The sequence below is a fragment of the Corvus moneduloides genome, chromosome 17 (assembly GCF_009650955.1).
Source record: "Corvus moneduloides isolate bCorMon1 chromosome 17, bCorMon1.pri, whole genome shotgun sequence".
NCBI classification, from domain to species: domain Eukaryota; kingdom Metazoa; phylum Chordata; class Aves; order Passeriformes; family Corvidae; genus Corvus; species Corvus moneduloides.
In genome coordinates this window covers 13380583-13408572 of record NC_045492.1, presented here as the reverse complement: position 1 = coordinate 13408572, position 27990 = coordinate 13380583, and the positions used below count along the sequence as shown (strand labels likewise).

Here is a 27990-nt window from a genome sequence, read left to right as displayed (position 1 = left end):
TTAAATACTTACATACGAATTTTCCAACTGTCCCATTACAGGACAGTTAGAATTATACTCCCATGACAGGAAAATTATTAACTTGGGATCTCTGGCAGTTATAAAGAATTATGATCATCTGCCAACAAAATGCAGCAACCTTCACAAAAAAAGAGACATTATTTGGCTTTTTTTTCACTTCCAGGACTAACAGAGAATATAGTTATAGATTAAAGCAAAATCTAGTAAAGAAAATACACAGTGAAACTAGAAAACTGGAACTGTAGTATTCTCCTTTAACAGGTTGTTTCATATATTGACATTACATTTCAGGTTATGTCCAAGAGGAAGATTTAAAGGAAGAGGAAGACATAAAGGAGGAGGAAGAAGATGACGATGACAGCAACTCAACTGCTCAGCTGCAGGGCAGCAATGACACTGGCACGGATGAGGAGCACGAAGTGGGTCCTGAGCAGAAAGGGAACTTCAGTTTCCAGAATTCCCCTGTCAGTCACATATCCAACCAGGATGCAGAGAACGAATCACTACTGAGTGACAGTAGTGACCATGTGGCAGATATCAAAAACATCTGCTCCAGGGAGCCCCAGGACCCCAAAAGCAGCACCCACCCCAAAGCCCAGAGCGAAACACACGATTGCATGGATAAAATGACAGCAGTCTATGCCAACATCCTGTCGGACTCTTACTGGACAGGCTTGGGGCTGGGTTTCAAGTTGTCCAACTCTGAAAAGAGGAGTTGTGACAACAGGAACGGAGGGAACAAAGCTGATTTCGATTGGCACCAAGATGCGCTGTCCAAAAGCTTGCAGCAGAATTTACCTTCCAGGCCTGTCTCCAAGCCCAACCTGTTCAGCTCGGTGCAGCTCTACAGGCAGAGCAGCAAAATGTGCGGGACTGTGTTCACGGGCGCCAGCCGGTTCCGCTGCCGGCAGTGCAGCGCTGCCTACGACACCTTGGTAGAACTCACGGTCCACATGAACGAGACAGGGCACTACCAGGATGACAACCACAAAAGGGACAAGCACAGACCTACCAGCTACTCCAAGCCCCGGAAAAGGGCCTTCCAGGACATGGACAAGGAAGATGCACAAAAAGTTCTGAAGTGTATGTTCTGTGGTGACTCTTTTGATTCCCTTCAAGATCTGAGTGTTCATATGATAAAAACAAAACATTACCAAAAAGTGCCTTTGAAGGAGCCAGTACCAACCATTTCTTCAAAAATGGTCACTCCAGCCAAGAAACGTGTGTTTGATGTGAACAGGCCTTGCTCCCCCGACTCCACGACGGGGTCCTTCTCTGACACCTTCTCTCCTCAGAAGAACACGAACCTGCAGCTCTCCTCCAACAACCGCTACGGGTACCAGAACGGGGCCAGCTACACCTGGCAGTTCGAGGCCTGCAAATCCCAGATTTTGAAGTGCATGGAATGTGGAAGCTCCCATGATACCCTGCAGCAGCTCACGACCCACATGATGGTCACTGGCCATTTCTTGAAAGTCACAAGTTCAGCTTCAAAGAAAGGAAAGCAACTTGTTCTGGATCCTTTAGCTGTGGAGAAAATGCAGTCGCTGTCTGAAGCACCAGCCAATGACAGCCCCGTTTCAAAGTCAACCAGTAAATCATCTGCAGAATGCATTGGTCCTGCCTCTGAACTTAAAAAAGAAAGCAAAAAAGATAAAGCTGATGATGCAAACAAAGATGAGAAAGCAGTGAAAACTGAGGAGTACGAAGACACTCTTCAGAAACCCCTGGACCCCACAATGAAATACCAGTACCTCCGAGAAGAAGATTTAGAAGATGGTTCAAAGGGTGGTGGGGACATTTTAAAGTCCTTGGAGAACACTGTCACAACAGCCATCAATAAAGCTCAGAACGGAGCTCCCAGCTGGAGTGCGTATCCCAGCATCCACGCAGCTTACCAGCTCTCCGAGGGAGCCAAGCCGTCCTTGCCTGTGGGATCCCAGGTGCTCCAAATCAGGCCAACCATGACCAATAAACTGAGGCCCATAGCGCCCAAGTGGAAGGTGATGCCTCTGGTCCCTATCTCAGCAAATATGAGCCAGTGCACTCAAGTGAAGAAGGAGGCTGAGGACAAGGAGGAGGTACAAAAGGACTATGCTAAGGAAGGTGTCCAGGCTGAGCCGGCCTTGCTAAGCCAGAGTGAGAGGGAACCTCTCCTCAAAGCTGAAGCCTCTGTGGAGCCAAAAAAGTCAGAACCGTGCCCCTTGAAAGAAGAAGACAAAATTAAAGAGGACAGTGGAAAAGAAAAGCCAGTCCTCAAGGAGCCACCAGCAGCTTCTCTCAGTAATGGTTGTGCTGCTGCCAACCATTCCTCAGAGCTGCCCTGTGTGAACCCCCTGAGCGCTCTGCAGTCGGTCCTGAACAATCACCTGGGCAAAGCCACTGAGCCCTTACAGCCTCAGTCCAACTGCAGCCCCAGCTCTAGCACAATCTCCATGTTCCACAAACCCAATCTAAATATGATGGAGAAGCCAGTTTTATCTCCTGCTCCAACCCCACCAAAGCCTGCAAGTGTTTCCAGGCACTATTTGTTTGAAAACAATGATCAGCCTATTGACCTGACCAAATCCAAAGGCAAGAAAGCTGAGTCAGCTCAAGCACAATCTTGTACTTCTCCACCTCAAAAGCATGCTCTGTCTGACATCGCCGACATGGTCAAAGTTCTTCCCAAAGCTACCACACCAAAACCTGCTGCATCCTCAAGGATCCCGTCCATGAAGTTGGAAATAGATGTCCGACGCTTCGAGGATGTCTCCACGGAAGTCTCCACTCTGCATAAAAGGAAGGGCAGACAGTCAAACTGGAACCCTCAGCATCTGCTCATTTTGCAAGCTCAGTTTGCTTCTAGCCTCTTCCAGACATCTGAAGGTAAATATTTATTATCAGATCTAGGCCCACAAGAGCGTATGCAGATTTCCAAATTCACTGGACTGTCGATGACCACCATCAGCCACTGGTTGGCAAATGTCAAGTATCAACTTAGGAAAACCGGAGGAACAAAGTTTTTGAAAAACATGGACAAAGGACATCCAGTCTTTTATTGCAGCGACTGTGCATCTCAGTTCCGAACCCCCTCTACTTACATTAGCCACTTAGAATCCCACCTAGGTTTCCAAATGAAAGACATGAACAGGCTGGCTGTGGAGCAGCAAACCAAGGTAGAGCAAGAAATCTCCAGAGTTTCAGTTCAAAGATCTCCTGAAACAATAGCTGGAGAAGAGGACACAGACTCTAAGTTCAAATGTAAGTTGTGCTGTCGGACATTTGCGAGCAAACATGCAGTAAAACTTCATCTAAGCAAAACACACAGCAAGTCACCAGAACACCATTCACAGTTTGTAGCAGAAGTGGATGAAGAATAACTCTTAAGGTATGCATGCTCTATAGTGAGTTTTCATTTCAGCATTTCCAGGAGGCTCCGTCAGGCTCCGTGCTTTGGTAAAAGTAGGAAAACAGTATAAAATGCATCGTGTATGCTGCGCCGCTCCTCCCTCGCATGTACACATCCATTTTATAACGTTTTCAGGAAGAGAATTTGGTCAATGCAAATCCACACAGCCCTAGAGAGAAATGTTGCTGCTTAGTATTTGCAAAATAGCTGTTTGCCCATTTCTCTTTTGCTCCTAAGAATAAATCATTTCACATCCATTGCACTTCCGTGTGGAATGCAAGAACTAAGTGCTACTCTTTGCAGTGAGAATGGAAAAAGCAGATAAAGAGCGCTGAAACCCAAAAGGTTATTACCTCTTTCAGTGCTAGCACACCAATAAATCTGATTTGGATGGGGAAAAAGAAGACAATTCAAAAGTCAAATTAGCAAAATCTCAATTATTCTAAGTTTCTCATAATCTCAAACACAGCCTCAAGAATCTACAAATAACTGAAAAATTCCTATCTAGAAGTTCAGTTATTCTTCTGTTGATATTTGGATGTTCAGTTTTGTAAAATATTTTAATATTTTACACTTACTTAAACACTTGCTACTGTGAGTGGCCTTTTTTGTCACATCATTTTAACCTCTCTCTCCATCATTCCTTTTTTAATCTTTAAGATGTTTGATTATATTTTGCTTTGTGTTGGTGGAAGTAAATCCATAAACATCACTGACTTCAGTGCAAGTTCTCATATAACCTGGGGGAGTTAATGCTTAATTGAGATTTTTTACAAGCTTAATATTTCCAAGACCTGTTAGTAGGATACTGCTACATTAGTGTTGCTATTTTTTTTCGCTGCAAGATACACCAGTTGCCACAACCGATGTTTATAACATGTAATGTAATATTCAGATGCCACACCATTTTTGCATTTTTAATTTTACTTGATTCACAAACTTGAATATTCTTGATTTAAATAAATATGCAGAACATCAACTAAAAGTCCAAATAGAAGTTTTTTGTTCTAACCAGTTTTTTTCCAGGAGGGCTCTGTTTAGCTGTTCCCAGCAATTCCTCCAGCAGACTCAGGCTCTGCTTGTGTTTGCAGAACAATCACGTGCAGATCCAGGTTTTCTCCAACGTGTTCATTACTTCAATAACAGTCAGAAAACGAATTTGCCACATGGTGAAAATGAAAGATGTGCTGTGAGTTGTCACTGATGCCACCTGGCTTTGTGGCCATCCTCTGGCTGATGGAGGGGACAGGGGCTCAACCCCCGTTTGGGGGAAGATTTCCCATTTGTTTGCTGCAAATATTCATGAAGCTTTAGGAAACACTTTCTGTGGCCAGAGCCGGCACGAGGGCTGTGTGTCACTTAAGCTCCATTATAAAGACTACTTTTGAATAATTTAAACCACTAATCAAGGGGTTACTTTGGGCTGGGTAATGTAAGCTATTGCCATGGAGTACAACGCCAGCATTCAAGTGCAGTAAGATTTAAGTTTTGCATGCATCTTGTTCGTGCTGTCTGCACTGGAGGAGATTTATGCTTCCTGCATATTTTAGCCAACAAAATTCCATCTCACTCGAAAGGAGTTTGTTTTCTAAATAGGGCTAATGCCCTAAAGTATCTATTTGGGCATTTTAACCCAACATTAGAATGTTGCTTGTTTTCCTGGGCATTCCAAATCATCATTGCTGAGAGACTGGATAGGAACAAACATCCCATACTTTGTTTCCTTCCCCACCAGTTGATGATTATTAAGACTCTGCCATTCATAGTTTTCACACAAGAGATATCAGAGCAAACCAATAATTTGGGGACTATCAAACAAAAGCTATCTGCCAGATATATTAATACAACAGTTATTTTGGCACATTCATGGCTTAATGCGTGACAAATGTTTCAGATTTGGTCTTAAAAGCACCGTGTTATTACTCAGAGGCAAACCAAACACCCACCTTTATAAACACGTTACTACTGCTGAGGATTGGAGGAACAAACACAAAGGGGGAGAAAAAAATCTCCAAGGGAAAAAAAAAAAAAAGTGGTTTCTGCATTGTAATAACCTGCACAGAGACATATTATTCAGGTGATGTGTAACTACATAAATAAGGGACTGTCCTTCCTGCCTCCGGATCCCGAGAAATTGCTGTCCTCGTAATATTCATCCATTTCTAATTTATATCAAGATGCAGGTTGTATCTTACCTTTGAAAAAATATATTTAAATTGCAATGGCAGAGTGATAGCACTGTTATCTGGAGCTATAATTTCAGTTGGTATGCATGATAGCACAAATTGTCTGAAATGATGGGGTATTTGGGATGGCATTGTAAAGATTTTATTACAGTTTCGGAGCCGAAAGCCTCCCGAAGTTCTGACGAGGTTGGGAGTGGGGAGGCCAGACTTTATTCATACGGATTCTTCACAAATCTGCAAGGAGACTAAATCAAATAACAGGGATTTTCAGACTTTACTTACTCTTACCATGTTATTTTTTAGATCCAGTATACATCTGAATAATAACAGAGGGAACACAGTATTTAGAAATGAGAAATATAAAGCTGAGATCCTTAAAACACACACATGCATTTGTGTTTCCTTCTTGAAGACAAAATTGTAGTGAAATAGGCAAAAAAATAGAGAATATAGATTGAAATAAATGGAAATAAAACAGTGGAAAGAGTACTTGAAGTAAAGAAATACATAAAGTACTTTATATTTCAGTGGCATTTACCAGTAGAGGTTATATTGTCAAATGTTAGCTATCATTAAAAATATAAATGAATAATCTGGGTTAGTATTGTAGAAAAATGTGTTATGGGTATGGATTTATTTTTAAGACCTCTGTGAGGCTGTTTATAAGAAATTTGCCATAAATTCTTCTTAAATGTAAAGGTATATATATCTCTTTTATATTCATCTTTGGTGTTTTCCTGAATTCTTCTAAATGATATGGGTTTAGTAATATAAAGTAAGATTATGTGTAATATACAACAATCAGACATCTCTATTCTCTTTCATTTAACCCACTTCAAATTTGTTTTTATTGCTGTTCTTCATAGAAAACCCATGAACATTAGGAAACATGGCTTTAATTAGAAGTAATTTGCGTGTTGACTTCCACCTTGAAGAACATTTGTTCATTTCTTCAACCGAATTAGAATTTTTATGTTGTTCTGAGGAAAAAGGCAGGGCAGAATTGTATTTGTCACTTCAGAGGCAGGTGAGATTGGCTCGGAGCTGGTCACTGGCTGAGGCTCTCTGTGGCCTTAGCTACAACTTTTGATAGAAATAAGTCTCAATAAAGTCAAATTAACCAGCCTGATTGGGGGGATTTCTGTTTCAAAAGACCCCGATAAGCAAACAGGCAGCTACCTGAGATGAACTAATTTGAAAGTAAGGCTGCTGCAAAACAAAACAAAAAAAATGAGTCATAATGATAAACAGTTTTTCTCTCTGTTTCCTCCTTTGTCTTTTTTTAACCATCAAGTTTAAAGCTTCTGCGGCGCTTTTTTTCTACTTTATAGGAGACAACTGACATTCTGTGGTAAATGGAAGAAAGAGCAGAGCAGAACTGAAAATTCTCTAATGCACTGACACTAACTTGCCCTCTATTGTTGAAAATGAGCAGGCAATCATGATTGTTCATCAAATGGCTCCTAATGCAGTTAAAGCATTCAGCTATAATTTCTCCTTGCATTTATAATTACTGTCATAGACTGCACACCTCAGTGAGCAGATTAAAGCTATAAACTATTTAGCCGTAGCTTTAAGATGAGGAACTTGATTTGTCTGGCAGCAGTTATTTGTTAGAGAGCTTGACACTTCACATAAAAATGACTCAACTTGATGAAGAACAATGCAGTTTAAGCAATGCAGTGATTTTAAATCAGTCATTATACCACGCCCTGTAAGAATTGCAAAGCAATTTGTTAAATGATATATAGGACACGTAGATAACTGTATGTGTTAAGTATACCAAAATAGAAGATTTTTTTCTTCTCTGGATTTTATTTTCTCATCCCTCTGGAGCAGTAGGAGCTGCTCTGATCACGTTCCACTGTTAGCCAATATGGCTGTTTCATGGTCAAGGACAATTTTGTGAATCAGTGGTCCAAAATTCTACTTTAGAGAATTTAGTTTGCTCTTCAACTTTCATTTCTTCTTAGCAACAAATATTAGAAGCTGAGAGACCCTTTCAGGAGAATCAGACATGCTGGGATCTAGCTGCTTGCAGTAGTGTCACCACAATTTTGTGAGCAGAATTTACCAGCAAAACCAAGGGTTCTGCTCCCCATGTCATCAGCCAGAAAAAGAGGGTTCATCCCATGGACGTGTTGACTTTCCATTCAAATGGGACTTTCCAGACAATGTCTTTTTGGATAAAGGATGGTTTCTCAATGGGAAGAGAAAATCTGTGGGGAAGTTCCATTTTAAAATAAATTTTTGTTGGGATAAACAAAGAAGAAGAGGAGAGAGAGGTAGGAAAAGAAACAGGTTGGCCTTTTTGCTGAAGCAAAATCCTGCTGAAGTAAGGTACTACCTCCAACCCATCACTCCTCCCTCAAAATAATCCTGTTCTAGTGAAGCCTCAGTTCCCCTAATCCTTTGAAATTTATCACTGTTTCCCTGAAGTGGTATATCCAGTTTTTTTTTTTTTTTAACTGAACATTTTTAAATCTTCAGAATTTTCCTGGATAACATTTTTTCAGTCTAGCCATCAAGGACAATCTTGGTCCTTGTAAATCCAATAATAGTGTGTTCTTGGCTTCCCTGAGAGCAGGGTCAGGCCAGATGATCCATCAGAGTGTGGCAGCGCTGATGTATCCATGCAGATTTCCTGGATTTTAGGAATACTACGTGTTGCTATTAAGATCAGTATTATTTAACATTGCATTTGAGCTTCCAACCTGCTGGGTCAGCCCACATTGTTCCTGGGCTCTGTGCAAACACATTGCATGTGGCAGTTCCGAGGCAGGAGCTCCTCTGCTCACAAAGAAACAGCAACTTTCGACCAGATTTTAACTGACCTTGAACAGTACCAGCCTCCTCCAGCATTCACTATTCATAAGGACATCAAAATCTTGCCTTCTCCTTGCTGTGCCTGATATTATTAAATGCTACAGCCTTCATAATCTATAGCAGAACATTTTTACCTGGTGAGATTTCAAAGGAAGGGTACCTGAGTCTTATTTATACATTTTACACCTCAGCAATCAAATCACAAAGATCAATAACAAAAAGAAAAGGCATGATCAGTATCCAGCCCTCCAAAGCACCTTTCAATAAAAATAATGTAATTTAGCAGGATGATCACTCAGTGCAAATATGATAGAGCACAGACGGAAAATGAGGAAAATTATAGATATGGCTTCATGGGAGGAGGAAAGGAGGAAGAGATTTTTCACTATTTATTGGGATAATGAACAGATAATTCATGATTATTAAGCTGTAGTCTTCAGGCCTCATTCTGCGGTCTCTTCCCATCCCCTCAGTTTGGAGCTGGGTGTGTTTGTGCATCAGGCAGGGTCTGTTGAGAGGAGGGATCAGGCCTTTGTGCTGGGTCCTGCAGAAATTCAAGCAGGATTTGCACCAGGGCAGCTCCAGCCCAGGACTCTCCCTGCCAGCGGGGGAATGGGGTGGGACAAACACCCGGTACAGAGCTCACAGCTTAAACAGGACTGTGGATTTTCTCCAAAAGCATGTCACCCTCCCCGGGGTGTCCAGCCAGGATAACATTAAAACACAACACCAGGCAGCAAAATCCCAGTGCTGAGGGAGGCAAGGGGGCTGATCCTCATCCTGCTGTCCCCCTGTGCCTGGAGAATCACGTTTTCCCAGGAGCACGAGTTGGCTGAGCCCTCAAAGGTGTGAGGGGGCAGGAGAGGTCTCCTGCAAGAGGATCCTGCTCTGGGGAGCAGCACTGGCTCTGTTGGCTCTCATTCCCAATGGATGGACAGCTGGGCTGGCTGTGGGGAGCAGCAGATCCCAGGTATCCAAGAGGAGCACACCCTGGGAATGGCTGCAGTGGAGGGAAGGAGGAACACACAGGGCCAGGAGGGAACTTGTCCATTGTAGCAAATTTACACAATCCCTTTACTAAAAACCAAACAGTTCCTCCTCCCCTCCAAACCCCCTCCCTGCCAGCACTCAGATCTTCTGCCGGGGGTCAGCACATGCAGGAGTGGGGGAGGGAGCCGTGGGGAGCGGAGGAGGTTGTCATGTCTAATGAATACCCTGAATGTATCGAGATATATATTTTTTTCATTTCAGAAAAGGTTCCATTAAGAGGGAGACAGCCCTAACATGTGCTTTGGCCCCTCATCAGATTTATGAGTATTTGCTCTGCTCTTTAATAGGAAACTCTGCAGCAACTGCCACCTTGCCTGCTCTCCCTGAGATACACAGTGGCTTCTCGGGGAAATGCACTTCATTATTAATGTGAATTTGTACGTTTTTATGACACTGCTTGGGGGAAGGGGCAGGCAGAGATTTCCTGGTGATATATGCTCATTTCTAACCATTTATTGTCCCAGACAATCGAAGAACAATGATAAACATTGTTACAGAAGGCGGAGGGTGCTGCAGTGACATTTTTGAAAGGAAAGGAGAGGTGGCTGGAGTGGCTTTGATGTGGTTGTTCCCCTGCTCTCCACCTCTTCCAGCAGCTGTGTCAGACCAAGCACAGCGTGGTCTGTGCAGGGCAGATTCTGCCTCTCCTCACCAGCCCTTCCTCGGGCCAGACAAGACCATTTGCTCAGTGCTGTTCCAGAAGAAGGAGAAGGAATTCCTCCTTTGGGAAGCCTGAGCTGCAGAGGATCCCAGGCCTCAGGGTGAACGGATGCTCTCTGCACTCTGCGCACACAGAAGTGGGTTTGCCCTCTCCTCTGGGAGAACTGTTCAAACTCCAGTGTGAAGCTGCTGTTTTCAGTCATTTAATGAAAACTCACAAACGTTCCCCATTTCTGACCCCCCCAAAGTTTGTACCATGAACCACCCAGGTGACCTGGGGGTATCTACCGCAGCCCATGTCACTGGTGCCCTGGCGTGGCTGCCCATCAATATCTCCATGCAGGTCCACCTCCACCTCTCTCTTGCTTCAAACCAAGGGTTGGGAGAACTTTTCTGCCCCATTCCCTTTGCCACTCTTCATTCCACCTCTGTTGTCCATGCTCCAAGCACAGCAGTGGCTACACCACACCAGCTGTTTTAGGGGGCCAGGACAAGCTGCTGGCACTGATCTCCTCTGGAACTGCGTCCTCATGGCTGCCCACGTCCCTTATATCAAAGAGACTGCCATTTCCTCTTTCCCACCTCTTCATCTACACCCCAAGGGACACCACCGAAGATTCCTTCTGGGATATGACAATGCCATGGTCTGTTTCTGCCTGTGTTCATGTGAGGTGAACACGCTGCTCTTCCACCAGAGAAGGGCAAACTCAAACTTCCTTTGTGCTCGCTCAGCTCAGGATCAGCCTCCAGTGGAGCTCAGCCTGCACTGGCCAGCCACAGACAGGCTGTGGGTGGGCTCCCAGTCCAGTAACTCACTTCCCTCTTTAATTCCATGGAGCTCTGATCTGTTGGCCTGGGTGTTTTTATGGTGCAAGACCCAGGTTTGTCATCCAAGGAAAAAACAATGAGGGAGGTAATTGTGTTTATTTGATCCGTGTTTTTTAAAGCCTTTTCTGCTCTCCCAGGAATTATGTAGTGGCCTCCTGTAAATCACAAATGCACAAAAAATTAACTCTGGGTATTTTTCTGAAGAGATTAAGGTAAAAGTTCCTACATTCATATTTCACGTCTGGAAAAAAATATCAACAAGAGTGATAAGTATAGCCAGCACGAGTGTAAAAGCACACCCTGTCATTTGTTTTCCATGTGCCATATGTTTTCTGAATCCTGCACCTCCCACATACAAATCTCATGCAATAATGTGGGGTGCACACATTACTCAGGATTATTTAGTTGAGCCCTGCCTGTATGGAGGGAATTCACTCCGAGAAAGTCAAGCCACTGTGCTTTGTTTTGCTTTTTTTGCTTATTCTGGATTCACAGAGTAGAAAATTAAAGATCCCACTGTGCCAGGCGTCATGTCATTTGGTTTTAATTTAATTCATCTCTTCAATTCTCCCTGTTTCTCCTTTTCTTTGAGTATCATCAGTAGGTGGTCCAAGCATCAACCAGAAGATTTACTGGCAAGACTAAATGTATGAATGCTATGAACACATTGTTTTCCCGATATGATTTAATGACCTTTTTGGCATTCCCATGGCTGTTGAAATCTTCCATAATAACTCCCTTTGGCAGTCAGAGCTCCTGTTGATCAGGTGAAAGCTGATGCAAATGTCAAATGTCAATAAATTTGTAATCCATAAATGTAGTATTTGATGCTGGGGCGAGACCATTAACCAAAGTGCAGCAGGAGGCAGCGAGGAGATGAGCTGCACCTCACTGGGAACAGAAAGCAGGCAGGAAAGGAATGCCACCTCCCAAACCTCTCCACAGCCAAGCTCTTTTCCTTTCCATGCTCCCTGAGCCTTCTGAGTTGCTGAGCTTTGCCAAAAGAGGGGTTTATGGCTTGAGTTTGGCAGAGCGAGTCAGGTGACGCAGGTTCTGTCCCCTGTGCTGCTTTTGCCTCATTGTGTGAGGTTGGGTTTTAACTTCTCTTTTTCTAAAGGAGCTCTTCATAGCTCAGAGGTTTCCGAGGCTTCAGAGTTTGATCCTGGAAATGATTCGTTATGCGAGATATTCCAGTAAATTAGCAGGACCACTTACATAACTTAGGTGTTGCAGGAATGAGTCATGACTCATTTATAGTTTTAAGATGCTTGGAAAGGATGAGCCACGTATGAAGCCTGATTTTATACACAATAAAGACATGAGAACAATCACATCATTTCCCAGGAGATTTCCTTAAGGACCCTCCACTTTGACCTTTGGCTCTGAGCAGCTCCAGTTTGTTTGACATTGAAAAAAAGCAAATGTGTGAACACAGTGCCACGAGCATTTGCACTTTGAACATGCTGGGGCAGAACACAACTGAACTGGAAAAGGCTGCAACAGCTAATGTACTGGGAAAATAGAACAGAGGCATTTACTTAATAACTCAACTAATTCCTTTAGCTCACCTTGTAGAGATTTAACCTTTGAATGAGAGAGTCCCTAGTTCAAAATCCCGTGGCTCCTCTGTCCTCGTGTTAATTTTTAAATTATATATCATTGTTGAGAGGCCCTTGTGTTGAGCATTACAGGCTATTTTTCATGTCTAAAATGGGGAATTATAGCTGAACATTAGCTACTGGCTATAAATCACACAGAACAAAGTGGCATCTGCATCTACTCAGTAACAAGAGTGGGAGAATTGTAACTTACTTAAAACGAGACAAGAGTGAGGACACAAATGTGGTAGCAGAGATAATTGTGACTTGAGAAAACAAATGGTCCCTCCAGCTGTGTCACACTCACTCTGTCCTCTGCAGCTCCCCACAGCCAGTGCTGGACGTGCATGGGCACAGCAGCAGCTGGGGCAGTCCTGAGCAGAAATGCGGAGCTGGAAACCCTTGCAGAGCCCTCCCTGCAGTGCCAGCAGCACATCAGGGTTGTGCTGGGCCAGGGCTGGGTGGGGGAGCCTTCCTACAGCCTGCAGACAGCTCTTGTCCCTTTTGCTGTCCCACCACCATGAGGGAGTGGTGGCCGCAGCTCCTCTTCCCGGGATGAATTTTTATTCCCAATTGTTTTATTCCCGGTTGTGGCTCCAGCCCAGGTAAGGAGGAGGCAGCACGAGGCTGTTAACAGGACAATTATCAAGGCTGGGTAGGAGCTGACCAGCTCCTCCTTTGCTGCTCAGCTCTCAGGGCTCACCCTGCTGCTCCTATGCCTCTCTGAACGCCCACTGATAATCTGGTGTTATCTTAAAAGACAGCAAAATAAGATGAGCACGGCCTCATTCTTGCACTTGTCTCTGCTGGCCTTTTTTTCCTTTGTTTTTTCTAGTTCTTTCACTCTTTAGAAAGCTTCCAAGGTGTCTTGTGTCCCCACTAGGATGAGCAAGATCTACCCGGTGCCCTCTGTCACTGGAAATTATTTGGTGCCTTTCTAAGTCAGAGATCCTCCAGCCCTCAGTACAGCACCTTCTCAGCACTGCGTCTGCTGTGGGCTTTGGACCCTAAAGCATCCACAGATTCAAAAAGAGCCAACTACACATGTGCCAGGGTCTCCAGGCTGTTTGTTCAGATATTCCTCCCTTTGGGGGTCTGTACAGCACCAGCTACTGGAGCTGCTTAACAGCTTCTTGAACAGAATGCGCAGGAATTAGGATTAGTTCTCCCTGCAATGCAGGTCTGTCTGTAAAAAGAGCACAGACCTCCACAAGTGGTTTTACTGAAATGAAAGCTTCAGGTTTCTTTCACAGCAGACAGTAAAGGAAGCAGTTTTTCCAGGGCAGCATGCTGGCAGGAGGCATTGGCTCAAGAGCTGCCAGCAGGGCAGGGGCACCAGGAATCCTCCTGCTGCTGCCTGGTGCAGATCGATGAAGGTCCTTTTGTGCTCCCTTACTCAGTGTCCCACCCTGGCAAATGTCTCCAGGATTAAATTCAATAATCAACTCTTTATGTTGATTATTTAATCACAGCTTCCTAATGACCCTGGCCTTGTCCAGCACTCCCTGGGGGGATCAGCAGCAGTGGTCCAAGCACCATGGGATTCTGGTCCAGGAGTAATCTCTGAGTAGCAGCAATTGTAAGAGTTGCTTTGCTGATTAGGGACAAACTTAAGAACATTCTTAAAAGCTCTGCAGAGCAGGGACCTATGTGCTATATGTTTTTAGGCTGTTGAGCAGTAATTCAGGCAGCTGAGAATTGTTGCGGACCTGGTCCATCTAATTGTGTGTCTAAATCATGGTTTGCCCGTGCTTCAGAGGTGCTAATGTTATGTCCTGCATGGAGTGGCTCGGGTTGTACGGTCAGAATGCTGCGGATGGTCACTTTGTAGCATAAAAGTGAAAATTACAACGTGCACCATAAAGCTACTGCCTCAAATTTATTATATATTGTGGCACAACAAGCAAATTCATACTAGATGCAGTATATGCCCAGACATTAATGTGAGCAGAGGATGAAATATTCTCCTCCCAGCTCATTGCTACGTGTTCTCTCCAGAGCAGAGCTGAATTGCCCAGGATCACCAAAGGAGAGGCAGTCACCAGGAGTGTCAGTGCCGGGTGCTGGCTCCGGGGACACGGGAAGGACATCCCACCCCTCACAGCGTGAGGCCCCGGGGCTCTGAACTTGCAGTTCTGTTCATGCAGGAGCTGAGCTCTCAGCAAAATCTCTTTATTATTCATCATAAAGAATCCCAGCTGTGGAAAGCCAGCGCTGGGAGGAGAGTGGGGACGGGCTCTGCCGTGCCTCGGCGTAAATCAGGAGCAACTCCAGTGCGGGGCCGCGGAGTTCTGCTGCTGTCACTCGGCCGTGGGCTCAGAATCAGCCCTTTACCTGCAAAGGATGAGTGAAATATCTCACAGCTCTGCAGCCAGGGGCCTACTGAGCTCCTTGCAGAGCTGCTATCAGCATGCCCAGGGCAGCAGCATATTTTTTTCTTGCTGTTGTACATAAGGGCTCTGCTGCAGCCGACAACATGAAATGTGTTAGTTCGGTTTGTTCAAAATGGAGTGTGTTTGTTAAGTGTTGCCTCTTTGATGTTGCGCTGCCATCTCCATCTTTGTCAGCATTGCCCATCTTTTTCAATCTAATGAACTCAAACCATCAGTGCAACTTAAGTTCGGCTGTCTGTTCTTGCATAGTTAATATTAAAAATGTACTAACAGTGTGGCTGCGAAATCAAATTATGCACATAAATATGCTGGCATAGCAGAGGAGGCGGCAGAAGCTGAAGTTAGCAACATTGATGCCAGTTCACATTTGCAAATCAACCGTCAATCTGTCATTAAACATGTTATCAAATGATGATAAGTGTATGCTTCTTGCTTGCATTGGCGCGCTTATTCCCGATGTTGATGTGCATTAATGGGATAATGTGCATTAACATAGTCTTGCTTGGATGAACACAAAACATTTTTTATCCGTCTCAGTTTGTTTCCCCCTGTGGCCCCCAAGTAAGTGTTTTGTGTTATCAAATTGCCAAAAAATGGGAAAACACATTACTTTTAATTAGCAAAAAATTTTGAGGTTTTTTTTTTAATTTTATTTTTATAATTTTTTTATCCAGACTATCTCCTGGGTGTTGTCACTTGAGGTGGGGGGGGACACAAAAAAACCATTCCACTGGCTTCTTTAAGTAAAACGATTAATGTCAGAAACTCAGAGATGACAATTATGTGCTGTCTTAATGCACTGGCCTTTCCTCCCAGCCCCTGCTTGTGACACGAGTGATGGGCTGTGTTCAGTGATAGGAAAAGCAGGAGCGGGAAGGATCCCGGGCATTCCCGGCCCATTGTGTGCCACTCTCAGGCATGGCAGGCACTCCCTGGTTGGCTTCGCTGAGCAGTTTTGCAGACAAGGCAGCCAAGGCTGTACTTAGGGATTAAACACCGGGAAAAGCGGGGATGCTCCAAGAGGGAACGAAGCGTCCAAAGGAGCTTCCCATGCGCTATCCCAGCTCCCTCATCCCTCCCGCAGGGCACTCAGGGCTCCATCAGGGTGCTCACTGCTGGGAAACTGCCAGGAAGTTAAAAAAAACCCTGACTGGAAAGAGTAAAGGCATTAAAATGACTTGTTAGCACCTAATGATGGACCGTTCCTGCCTCCCCCGGGGCAGAGGGAGCGGCTCCTCAGCTGCCCAGGGAAGGTTCCACTGCCCTGGGAATGACTTGAACAAAAAGAAAAAATAAGAATAGGATTTCTGTTCATTGCTTCTATGTAGAATTGAGCTGTTTGCCCAGGCTTTGGGGGAAAGTTGAGGTGGAACTCCACGAGAGCAGGGAAAGAAGCTTTCACGCCTCAGGATCTGAAGCTTGGCAAACTGCTTTTCAAAAGTCCATGGAAAAAAGTTCTGCCCACTCCCTGGAGAGCAGCCGTTCTGTTAAACCTTCATATTCATGCAACAGGGGCAAAACTGTGATGATCGACTCAGGGTTTTACCTTAGAACAAGAATGAAAAACAATATGAACAATATCTGGTCCTGTTCAAAACGCTGGGAATTCTTCCAGGAGTTTTACCAGGACTTTACCAGTGGTGTTCTCAACTCAGGCTCCACGGTTGCCTTAAAGGAAAATCAATCATTTCAAGTGTTTTATTTTTAGTTTCTAAGCTGGAAAATGAAACTTCTTGTGAAGCTTTTATGAAAGATATCAGATTATTTATGTCTTTCTAAAATAGCAACTCAATAGAAATGTTCAAGAATTGCTCTGAGTTTCTGTTTATGACTACATCTAACCTCCAAACATGGTTTGAGAGTTATCTTGAATTTAAAAAAAAATAATAACTGGTAGAATAGCAAGATTCTACAGACTGAACTTTTTGGTAAATGGGTCAAACTTTTGATCACTTTTCCTTTTTTCTCTGTCTAATAATGCCATTAACTTTAGGCATCCTATTCAGGTCTCTGATTTCTATGATGTGGATTATTTAAAGGAAAAATAAAAGGGAATAATTATTGATTTTTTTTTAATATAAATTGTCTTGATTTTTTTTAAAAGTCATCCATAGCATTTCCTATTATTTCTAAATTGGGGATACAGGAGCACAAGTTTCATAATCATAAAACTCTAATAGCAGTAATTGTACTCCTGTTAACCCCAGCTCCAGCGAGCCCTGGCAATTCCTCCTTCAAAACCAAAGAGCCTGTCTTCTAATACAAAGAGCTTGAATTTTAAGTGTATTTTCTGTTACACATCCATTACTGGCAGAATTTATCCAGCAACATTTCTCTTTTTTTACAGTTGTGTAGCTCTCCGTTGCTTCTACTCCATGAGCTACCTTGAAATTAACTTGTCAAACGTTCATCCCACTACTTAGGGAAGATTCCTCATCAGCTGAGTGGACTGGTTTGTCATGACTGGGAGGTGTTGGCAGTGAGATGGCACTAAAAAGGCTCCTGTGAAGGCTGTGCACGGGGGATCCTGTCAGGGGCTCCGTGCTGGGAGGGACTGCTTGTGTTTGCAAAACTGAAACGGGAATTGTGTCTCAGCGACTCACGCTCCATGCTGACCCCTTTAATCCATCTCCCCTTTTAATCCATCTCCCTCAAAGTGCTTCATCACCATGGCCCAGAGCTCTCCCTGCCTCTTTGGGGCACTTTCCAGAACCCTGGAAAACTGGGAAACTGAGCACCATGGAGCTGAATCCCAGCCTTGGGAGGCTCCTGTGTGGGAGCAGGCTGGGTCTGTCTGTGAACTTCAGCCAGTCTCTGTTTGGAACAGCTGTACTAATCAGGTGCATTAATTTCCTGGTTTTCATTAAGCACTTTGGAGCAGGGAGATGTTGTTTCTCTGCATATTTCAAAGCAGATGTTGAATAAGGGATGAGCAGTCACAGAGTTGAGCTGTTCCCCCTCCCCGTTCTCCCAGTCCTTACTCTCCGTTCTCTATCTTGTTCTATTATCCTGGGCCTGGCTTTGGAGTGGTTTCAGTTTTTGAAAATGGCAAGTAATTAGTCAATATGTTTTCACCATATGTATCAGGCTCAGTAAAGAGGCAACCAATGGCCTTTGTCATGGCACAGTGAGCGCTCGTTTTCTCGGCACTTCAAGTGACGCTGAGCGTGCGGCGAACGCCAGGGAATTTAATGAGGGATTCTACAAGGAAACATTTGACATCATCATTCACAGTTCAGTGCAGGTCACAAATTTGGGCTGAGGCCCCTTTGAAGGTCACCTCTGTGCTGTTCACGCCAGAGCTGCCTCTGCCCTGCCTGGTGCCCAGGGTAAGCAGGGACTGTGCAAAGTGGGATGAATTGTTGTGACTCCAATGGTCCCGTTTTGCATCTTCTTGGCACTGATGCTGTTACAGCAAGGGAGAATTCTTGAAACCCTTTTTCTCCTTCCAGACTGGCTTTTTACTTACCCCAAGCAAGTTACTGCATATTTTCCAGATAGAAATTTTTGCTGTAAGGCTTCCTCTCTTGCTGACTGTTAACAATATTTAAAAAGGTCAGAATCTGATCTTAACACTGCTGATATGAAGTGACATTTGCTCAAATTTTGCCATCTCCTGGGCAAAAATATGTCCAGTGTTTTCCAGGGAGACATGGGATAGACAGCAGCTTTGCCTGGCTGCTTTCCCCTCTTGGGAATACTGAATTTCAGTTATCTGGGGAACAGGTTTCTGCATTCCCCACTGGCTTTCTTTGGATTTACAGATAAAACATTTGAGCTCAGCCCTAGTTCAGCGAGTTACAGGTTTGTGTTTTTTTAACATTTTGGGATATTTACAACAAATAATCTTCAGTAAGAACGATGACATTTTGTTTTACTGCAGCCATGATTTAAATTTATGTGGCATTGCTATTGAAGTCAATAGGACTTTTTCCTGAGTATGTTTTGCAGGGTACAGTATCATTAAAATATGACAGTTAATAGTCTTGTTTATGTTATTACATTTAATGAATAAATATATCAGTCTGAACATCAGACTCAGCTTTGTTTATACTCTTTAATTGTAGTCTTATCTCCCCTAGAAGCATGTTATATCTTTTAATTTTATAATTATCCACTTTATTCATGTGTGACACTCCAGAACTGCTGCTTATATCCTAAGAGACATCCAAATACAAACAGATGGAAGACAGGCAACCACTAGGAAATTCAGATCTGGATCTGAATCCAGCTCCAGCTTTTCAGACCACTCCACAACTTCAGCTCCAAGGTCTTGGTTTGGGCTGTGGTATAAAGGAGCAAGAGTTGCAGAATGACTCTAATTTATCCAGCACCTCCAGACATGAACTTCCACAGGGATTTTACATGATCCTTCAGCACCTAAATGTTCTCTGTCTCTTGAAAGAAACCTGAGCTTTAAAGGCAAAGAGGGAGCATTGCTCCCATGGCCCTTTTTGAAGTTTTTCTAAATGGAATTCAAGATTATCTCTTCACTCATAGGTTGCACCTAATTCCAAACTCTCTCATTGGGGGATCTTTTGCCATAACAGAGTTACAGTTAAAAAAGCCAGACTGAATAAAGGTCTGATACTTCCACTGTAAAATTGTGTTATAATTATTTGTGCTATAGTGAGGAGAAGTTGAATAAAACCCACGTGCACACAGGAGCAGTTTTCACAGGACTCTGCATGTTCTCCCTTCAAACCTTCCTCGTCTGTGATGTAACACAACAAGTATTTACTGAGTGATGCTGCTTCCGAAGGTAATGCCTTCCTTTGGATCCAGCAGCCAAAGCAGGAGCAGGCTGGGAAAGGGGAACACCCAGAGCCCAGAAAATGCTGCTGGGATTACAAGAGAGCAACTGGCAAGAAGAGACAAGTGCACCCAGGTAAACAATAAAAAGCACCAAAGAAAGGCAGAGTTTCCCCAGCTACTGAAAGCAACATCTTTACATAGTAATTTTTTCCTTTCTTCCCAATCAGTTTATCTGTTGCTGGGCAATATTTGAACCTCTTAGATTTGGAAAACCTCCCTCATCTATTTTGTGTTTGAACAGAACTTCCAGTCAGTGCCCTCCCAAAAGTCACCTCTAAGGCAGTCATGTACAGAAGGGAAAATCTGCTTAGAGACTGACACAAAGTCAATACTTCTCCCACTTAGCACTTGAGGAGGAAAATATCATAATATTTAAACCAGTTTTGAAAACTTTCCATGAAAATAGGGGGAGGGAAAGAAACCCCCATAAAACACTGGTTGCATACAGAGAGAGGCCAAAGAGAGTTCAGTTACCATAGAGATTATTACTGGCAATTGGTACTCAGCAGCAGATTGGGATCTGTTACAATATTTTTATTAATATTTTCTCTTAATTGGTTATTTATATATTTTGGATCCATCTCTGTGCTGGGCTCAGATTTTTCTCTTTACCTGTCACTCTTGCTGACGTGAAGCAGCAGTGACTGTGCCAGATAGGAGGCATTTCCTCGCTGTGTGAACACTGCCAGGGTCACAGCACAGCGAACACCGCCAGGACAAGTCCCCGTGCTTGGCTTTGGCTGCCAGAGGAGGGCGAAGCACCAGGAACACCCTCGGTGTCCTCATCCCCAGCCCTTTCTGTGATTATTGTCAGCCAGGCTGGGATGAGTTCTGTAGGAAGAGCAGAGAGGATGCAGGGCATCTCTTTCCCGTTCAGTTTTCCATGGTGGATGTGCAAGCCTGCTCATTTCACACGTGTACGTTCCAGTGCTTCAGCTGGTTATTTAGGAAATACCCTGTTGTAAAGCCTTTCCCGCTCCTCCCTCTTGCCTTCCTAAGGATCTGTCCTGTTGCCTGTGTGTGATACAGCAGCTGGTAACACCCAGCCCTTTTATGGCCCCTCCAGTGGAAGTCACTCAGGGGCCAGTGCTGAGGGACTTTTATAATCAGCCAGCTTCTAAAAATTCCAGTCTTCATTTTTTAAAATTTAATTTTGTTATATACCCGATGTTAAATGCCTTTTAAAGTGCTGCTGGGATGGGGGTTTTTTTTCTGCCACACCAATTGCCTTTAGGGAGGTATTTTTCAGGATGCCTGAGATCAGCCAGAGGCAGCTGGGCTTTCATCCCTTTTCCCTCTCAGCCCCAGTTGCTCCCTCCTGCACCTTGAGCAGCGCAGGGGGACAGGGGGGCACAGGGAGATGTGGGGACTCTGCTGCAGGGAGTGCTCTCAGCTGCACGGTGTGAACCAAGTATATCGAAAAAAATTAAAAGAGAGGGAGAAACATGTTCTTTTCATCTCTAATCTCCTTTAGTTATCATGATCTCAGGGGTTATTTGTAATGATAGCAGGCACTGCATTTCAGATGGAAATGTGATTTTCCAAGCTGACGGTGTCACTTTAAGTAAACAAAGTTAATTCTGCTTCCTGCTATGTAAGGCCTAATCTCATTACCCAAACCACAAGTAGCATAACAGAAAATATTCCCATCTGTCAAAAGAACTTAAAATAAAGGTGGAAATTGTTTTTATGTTTTGTCCCTCCTCCTTCCCCCATGTCCCTCACTGGACGTTAATTATCACATCCGATCTATTTAAACCTGTTCGGGTCCCCTGGCCTGCGTCTGGGCTTCCTTTTTCCTTTGGTATCTGTGGAATAACGCCGGGTTTGCTGCAGTGCAGGGTTAAAGCATCCCCACGGCAGGGCAGCGCTGACAGCCGCCGGGGGATCCCGAGCAGGGTGACCGCACTCGTTGCCTCGTCAGTCCCACAGGTGTAAATCCAGCACAGCTTCCCCGGGGCTGGCTCGGTGTGCTTTACACCGCAAGGGGAACTGCGGACTCCAGCGGGAGCCGTGCCAGCCCCGGGAGCAGACCCTGGCATTCCCAGGGCTGACTCGGAGCTGAAGACAATCCAAACACTCTGTCGAGTAATTCTCGGCTCCTTTCAAACCAGCAGCCACCAATCGTAAGGACATCATTCACAAAACTCTCCAACAACAGCGTTTTTCAGCTCCTCTTCATTTGAAATGACCTTTATGTGATGATAACGCCTGCTTTGCTGAGCCTTAATTGCTTAATTAGAGAAGCAGCTTCTCTATTAGACAAACGGGTTTTTTTAAAGTGTATTTTTTCTTGCAAGGTTGATGTTTTCTTTCATTTTAAGCTCATCAGCAGTATTTTAAAAAGTTTAAAAAGCCGATTTCAAGTGGTTATAGGGTGTTAGTTTATTTATGCATTAGCCATTTGAAGGCTTTGTTTTCCACTCTCTTCCTGAGAGGTATTTACGGAAGGAATCTCTCCCATTATGAAATTCTCAGCTTTTCCCTACCGTGCTTACATAGCCCTTTACGAAAAACGCTGATTTTCACTGAGTCGCTGTTAAAGATTTCGGGTGTAATTGGGAATTTATTTATTTATTAATTTATTTGTCCTGGGCAAAGGGCTGAGCCAAATATCCTGCACCTGCTTCCCACGTGGAGAGGGGAGTTTGTGCCCTCGCTGGGAGCCCTGGAAAGCCTCGCTCTGAGCTCCGACTATTGTGTTTTCTGTTTTAAATGGGATTTTTGAGCAGTTTGAGCCTATTTTTGTTGTGGTGTTTTTAAGATGGAGCAGAGCAATCTGTTGATGTAAGGTTGCTCCTGACTCTGTGGCTGTTGATAGTTTTAAGAAGTCGACTGATGTGTTTGTTGTGAAAAGCCATGAGGATTGTGCCCAAGGCTGGATTTTTTGGGATGGTGTTGTTACACTGATGTGCTGTGCTGGCAGCAGAAGCTTCCAGAGGTGATTTGGTGCTGATCAAAGTTACACCAAACCAGCATTTCTGAAGTGACATTTGGGGCTGGAGTGCCCACCTTTGTGCAAAAACCTCCTCTCCCAGAGCCATCCAGCAGGAAAAGGAACATTTGGGATACCCCAGGCCTGAGGAGCAGCCCCAGACTTTTCTCCTCAGAAAAGAGTCCCCTTGTCGTGTTCTTTCTAAAATCTTGCTTTGCTGAAAACAGAGAATCTCACCCTAAAATGAAAAAAGGTGAGTGATAAATGTCTGTGATGGGAAAAAAAAATGGACCAGAAGCGACTCATTTTCAGAACTTTGGAAGTATTTAAGAATTTGCTTTCACTTATTTCAACCTCAGTGGTTTTCAGGCCATTCCACCCAGATTACTCGTCTCGTTGCTAACAAGAACTCTGAGCGTGGCAGGAGTCAAGTGCAAAAGGTACTTTTTGGGTAGTTCTGCGTGGTATTTTGGGCAGGTTTGCTCTGCTGATGCCCCAAGGCTGCCAAAGCCAGGTGGCTGCGTTGGCAAGGGCTGAGCCCTATGTCATCCATCTGATGGAGAGCAGAGTTTATGAGCTTGGCTCTGCATTCCCCGAGTTTCCAGGGGTTTGGAGAAGGGCTGGCTGCCATCCCACTGCGTCAGACCTACCCCTGGCGATGTGTGCCCAAGGGAGCACCACTGTGCAGTCCTGGGCCTGCTGACTTGCAGCATTCCCGTGGTCTCATACCTGAGTGTTTGCCATGTTGGGGTTTTTCAAAAGTTGTGTCGTTTAAGAATAAGGAAAGAAGCAAAAGGACGTTTTGGGGTGAGGCAGGAGGTTTGTGTGTGGCCAAAAAAAGTACTTGCAAACAGCAAAAATTGATGTTTCCCTAACAAAGGCCAAAACCACTTAGGAATGATCTATGCCTAATATATTTGTTGTGCCCTAAGGTCATAGAGAGACTTTCTTCTCCCAGGAAAAAAATGGGTAAAACTTGCAGTTTTGAAAATATGTATTTGGCTTTAGGGCATTTTCAAAGGCTTTTTTATTGTGTCTACAACCACTGTTTCACTTTGACTTTTCAATTCCCATATATTTTTCATGATCTCTATTTTAATAAGTTTTGGATCAAGCCATTGTTCTCTGTTAATAGTTTGTTACAAATGATGTTGCTTGGATCAGAGTTGGAGCATCTCAGAAATGCCACCCTTGGATTTTTTGAGGCGCTATCCAAGGGATGGGCAGAGTGAAGTCCCCTCCTGAGGTCCAGAGTTTCTCTTTTTTCCCCAACTCCACTCAAAGTCACGTGGCTGCACCATCCCAGCTCCTTGTGATGAAGGCTCAGGAATGAGATAAAAGAGCTGCAAAGCAGAGCAAGAGGAGCCAAAATCTCTGGATTCAGTTTCTGCCCACGCTGTTGAGGCAAATAAATCTAAATGAGAGAGAGGTGCATCTGCAAACACACACAGAGGCACATGCCACGTGTGGGAGGGAGCACGAACAGGGGCTGCCGTGCCAGAAGGGAGCATTGTCTGCAACAGGTCTCCAGAAAAGCACTTTTTTAATTGTAGCTGTAGAAAAGCAGGGCCCTGCATGACAATCAGCATGTGGCCAGGGTCTATGGAGTTTATTGAAAATGTTCATTTCCTTAAAATTAAGCAGGCTCTGGTTTCCTTTGTCAAATCCTTACTTTCCTTCTGCGATTTATAGCTCGAAAATCACCTTTTTTCTTAAATGGAAGAGGAGCCTCTGCATGGAGCCAAGTCTGACCCTGGCCTAAGCAATGCTTTGCTAAGACAGTGTGGTTTTATTCTTCTTTTTCTCCCTTTCTTTTTGTTTTTAGACCCTGAACCAGATGTAGAAGTTCATACTCAATTCAGACAACCTTTGTCATAAATTAATTTCTGAGAAAAGTCTGCATTACAAAGAAACTTGGTCTGCGCAGCACGTGAGCATTGCTGGGTTATGTCCTTATGATCAACAACCATTTGGGTGTTTAAACCGAAGGGGAACCATTTTTCTATGTCATCAGGATTGTTTCTGAGGCCATAACAAAATCTGTTTGATTGGCTCTGTGATCTGCTGAAATTCCCAATTAAAGGGGAGAGAGAGGCCCAAGAAGTGGAGTTGAAAATCAATCAGAATTCTTTCTTCTTTTCTGTTCTCTGGAGCTTCAGCACTGAAATTCATTCCTGGGGATAAGCACAGAGATTAGGTCAAAAGTGCTTTGCACTCTCCAGACCCTATTCCCTCCCTCCTCTCAGGTCTGAAGTTTTCTGCCTGTATAAAAGGAGTGATAAATTATTCTAATGGTTTGTATTGCAGAGGGAATCAAAGGCAGCAGAAACATTCATTCTGCTGGGTATTTTACATACACACATTAAGAAATAATCTCTGCACAAGATGTCCATACAATTTTATTTCTCTCTGCTGTTTCTTTCTCTTTTTTCGAGGACTATCTGGTTTATGGTTGCAGTTTTGAAAACTGTTACCTCGTTGAGCAGTTTAGACTAAGCATGACTCAAAGACAGCCTTTTTTTTTTATAACTCAATCTTCCAAAATCTGCTATAAATGCAAATAGTGAGGAGATGCCCCAATGTTAAGATGCTGATATTCACATAGTATGGAAAGTGCCCGTGTAATATGTGTGAAATAACTTGAGCACAGACCATTTTGGAAGCTCTCTGCAGAAGAGAAAGTTTTCCTGCCTATAAATGTGTAAACTCTGTGAAAAATGGAGACACTTAAAAGAAAAAAGAACAAAACTAATTACAGTTGTAGTTACGGCAGCTTTGTTCCTTCCTTGGCTGAACAAAGGAACCTGAGTGGAGTTTGTCTGACTCTGCCTCCTGCAAACCAAAACCAGGGCAGATTTTCCTGGGCTCTGCTGCTGCCCCTTTTGGCAATACTGAGTTTAGTTTTAAGCTTTGATTAAAGCCCTGCTGAGGATGAGGGCCTGGTCCTTTCCTCATGTCCTTTTCCCATGGAGGAGCTTCTCTGACCTCAGCTGGTTCACCCTGACTAGAAGTGAGTAGGACTGGGACATATGGCACCATATCAAAGATCTGTGAGATCTCCCAATAAAACACCTTTTGAAGTTGTTTGGCTGTTTCCAAGCAAAGCAAGAACTTCAGAAAATACTTTGGCTACTGGGCCAAAAGGAATCCTTTTTTCATTCTTTTCCCTGCCCTCCCACCCTGTTTGCCTTCCTCTTTTCCCTATTTAACTTTTCTGTTAAATTTCTCCAAAGGAACCCTTAAAGTCAGTAAAACCTTTTGTCGGCACAATAATTTTGGTTAGGGTTGTCATTCCTTTTATTTTTTATAGCACTTTCTATGTCGGTACAACCTTCAGCACAGGTTCAGCTGTACTAAACCAAAGGGATTTTGCTGATAGAGCTTATTTCATTTAGGGAATTAGTGAAAGCTTTACTGCTAAAACCACTCTTTTGGCAGCACAAGCTGCATCTGTATTAGTGGGATTTGGTGGTGTAGCAGCAAAATGTGGGGTTGGCCAACAACTTAACCCTCAAAAGTGAAACCCTCCTGTTGAAATGTGCTTGCTTTGAACTTCTGTGTCCTCCATATGCTGAAGAAAGGCTGGTTGTAGCATTCGAAATTCACAGGACTGAAACAAGCCTTAGAGTGATTAAATTCAACTCCCTAAACATAACTGAGGCAGCTCCCCAGCTTGATTTATGTTACTCCATCTCATCTGGTAAAAAAGTCGAGTTGTGGTAAATGAAGCTGTGGCTCTGACCCTCTTCCCCTTCCTTCGATGGGAATATCATCATGAAGATATTATTCTAATATGCCTCTATTTCCCCACGTGTGAAACCAATCTGCTGTCTGTCCTGGTGCTGGAGAAGCTCAGGAGCTTGGCTCCAGGGCATTTAGACATTTTGGTACCTCAGGGGTTGCCACACCAGTTTGAGGGCTCGCTGGCCAGTTGGACTTGTGAAACTGTAGCACCACTTACTGGTTTTGCTGGAGAAATTCCAGCCAGCAAACCCAGGCAATGTTGTTTATCTCCTGCTGTCATCGTGCTATTTCCTGAGAGCTGGAGAGATGTACTCCTTCCTTTCCCTGCCTGCTGTAGCCCAAAGGATCAAAGATAAGGATTATAATGGTTATGTTCAAGCAGAGGAGTTGTTGATTGGGATTTATCCTTTTAAATATGTGTAAGTCATACAAAGCTTTGCAGTCAGAAATATTGACTTCATTGATCCATGTCAAGAGCAGAAGAAACCCATGTGGGCTGAAGTGGAAAGGCTGTGCAAGATGCTTATAATAAAGATGTTATCTGGTAAATAAGATATTGCTTTATTCCTGACCAAGGAAAATTAGAAATCCAGACTTTAAGTACACTGCTCAGGTCATGCCAAGTTAACTGTGGCAGCATTAGCCTTCCATGATCAATATTCAATATTAGGGCCCTGCATTCCTGTTTCTGCTCAAGTGAGATGGTTACACAGGTCCTGGTTCTGCATTGTTCATGGGTTTTAAGAGGAGAACATCTGAATGAATCCACTTCAGGAACATAATGGACTATAAATGCAGAGAACATCAGCTTCGTCACTTAGGATGAAGGGAATGTGGTGTAGGTCAAGATATTGCCTTTAGAAACAGCTAAAATCCCTTGTCTGATTAGCTGGGATTGCAGAGGCTGACAGGGGAGGCAAGTGGGGTTAAAGATGTCCAGCATCACTGGAGAGGGACTGTCAGAGCAGGGCCATCCCTTAGGATCTGCTGGAGGGTCTGGATGGATCAGTTCATGTGAACAAACAAAGGCACACACGAGAAATCCTCCAGGACAGGGGAGCCGCTGTTGTGGCAGCAGCTCCGAGGCTCCTGAGGGGTACAGCTTCGTGGGGATGGCAGGGATATCAGTTCAGAGGGGTGGGTTTGGGTCTGGTCTTACCCCATCTGGAGCAGTATCAGCTTGTCAGGCTGCAAATGCAAGCAGGGGAAGGACGGAACATCTCCAAAATTCCTCCTGGTGTTGTGGAGACTCGGGAAGGGGTCGGTTCAGCCACTCTGGCTGTGAGTGAGAGGAGCTTCTCTGCCCAGCCCTGCTGGAAAAACCCCACGGCATCCACAAATATTCCTGTCCTCCGAACCCCCAAACCTGTGCGTTTCCCAGAGCCCACCCTCGGTCATCCCCCGCCGTCAACTTCTGAACCCTGTTAGCAAAGGCGCCGTGGGCAGAGCACGGGGGGAGCCTCACCCCACGGCAAAAGCTGCTCGGGAGAATCCTCCGGGGGACAATTGAGCACTATCAAACACAACTGCAGTAATACTTTAC

General features: G+C 44.2%; 1 protein-coding gene across 3 annotated transcripts in view; it reads left to right on the top strand.

The window, feature by feature from the left end:
• TSHZ2 (teashirt zinc finger homeobox 2) overlaps positions 1-27990 on the top strand; it is a 214155-nt gene that overhangs the window by 129852 nt on the left and 56313 nt on the right. The window contains exon 2 of one of the 3 annotated variants that reach the window (XM_032126690.1): positions 313-3264. In XM_032126690.1, coding sequence (XP_031982581.1) covers positions 313-3264 — 2952 coding nt within the window. Of the gene's footprint in view, positions 1-312; positions 14420-27990 lie in introns of those variants that run through there. The other 2 variants (XM_032126689.1, XM_032126688.1) reach the window with 2 other exon arrangements.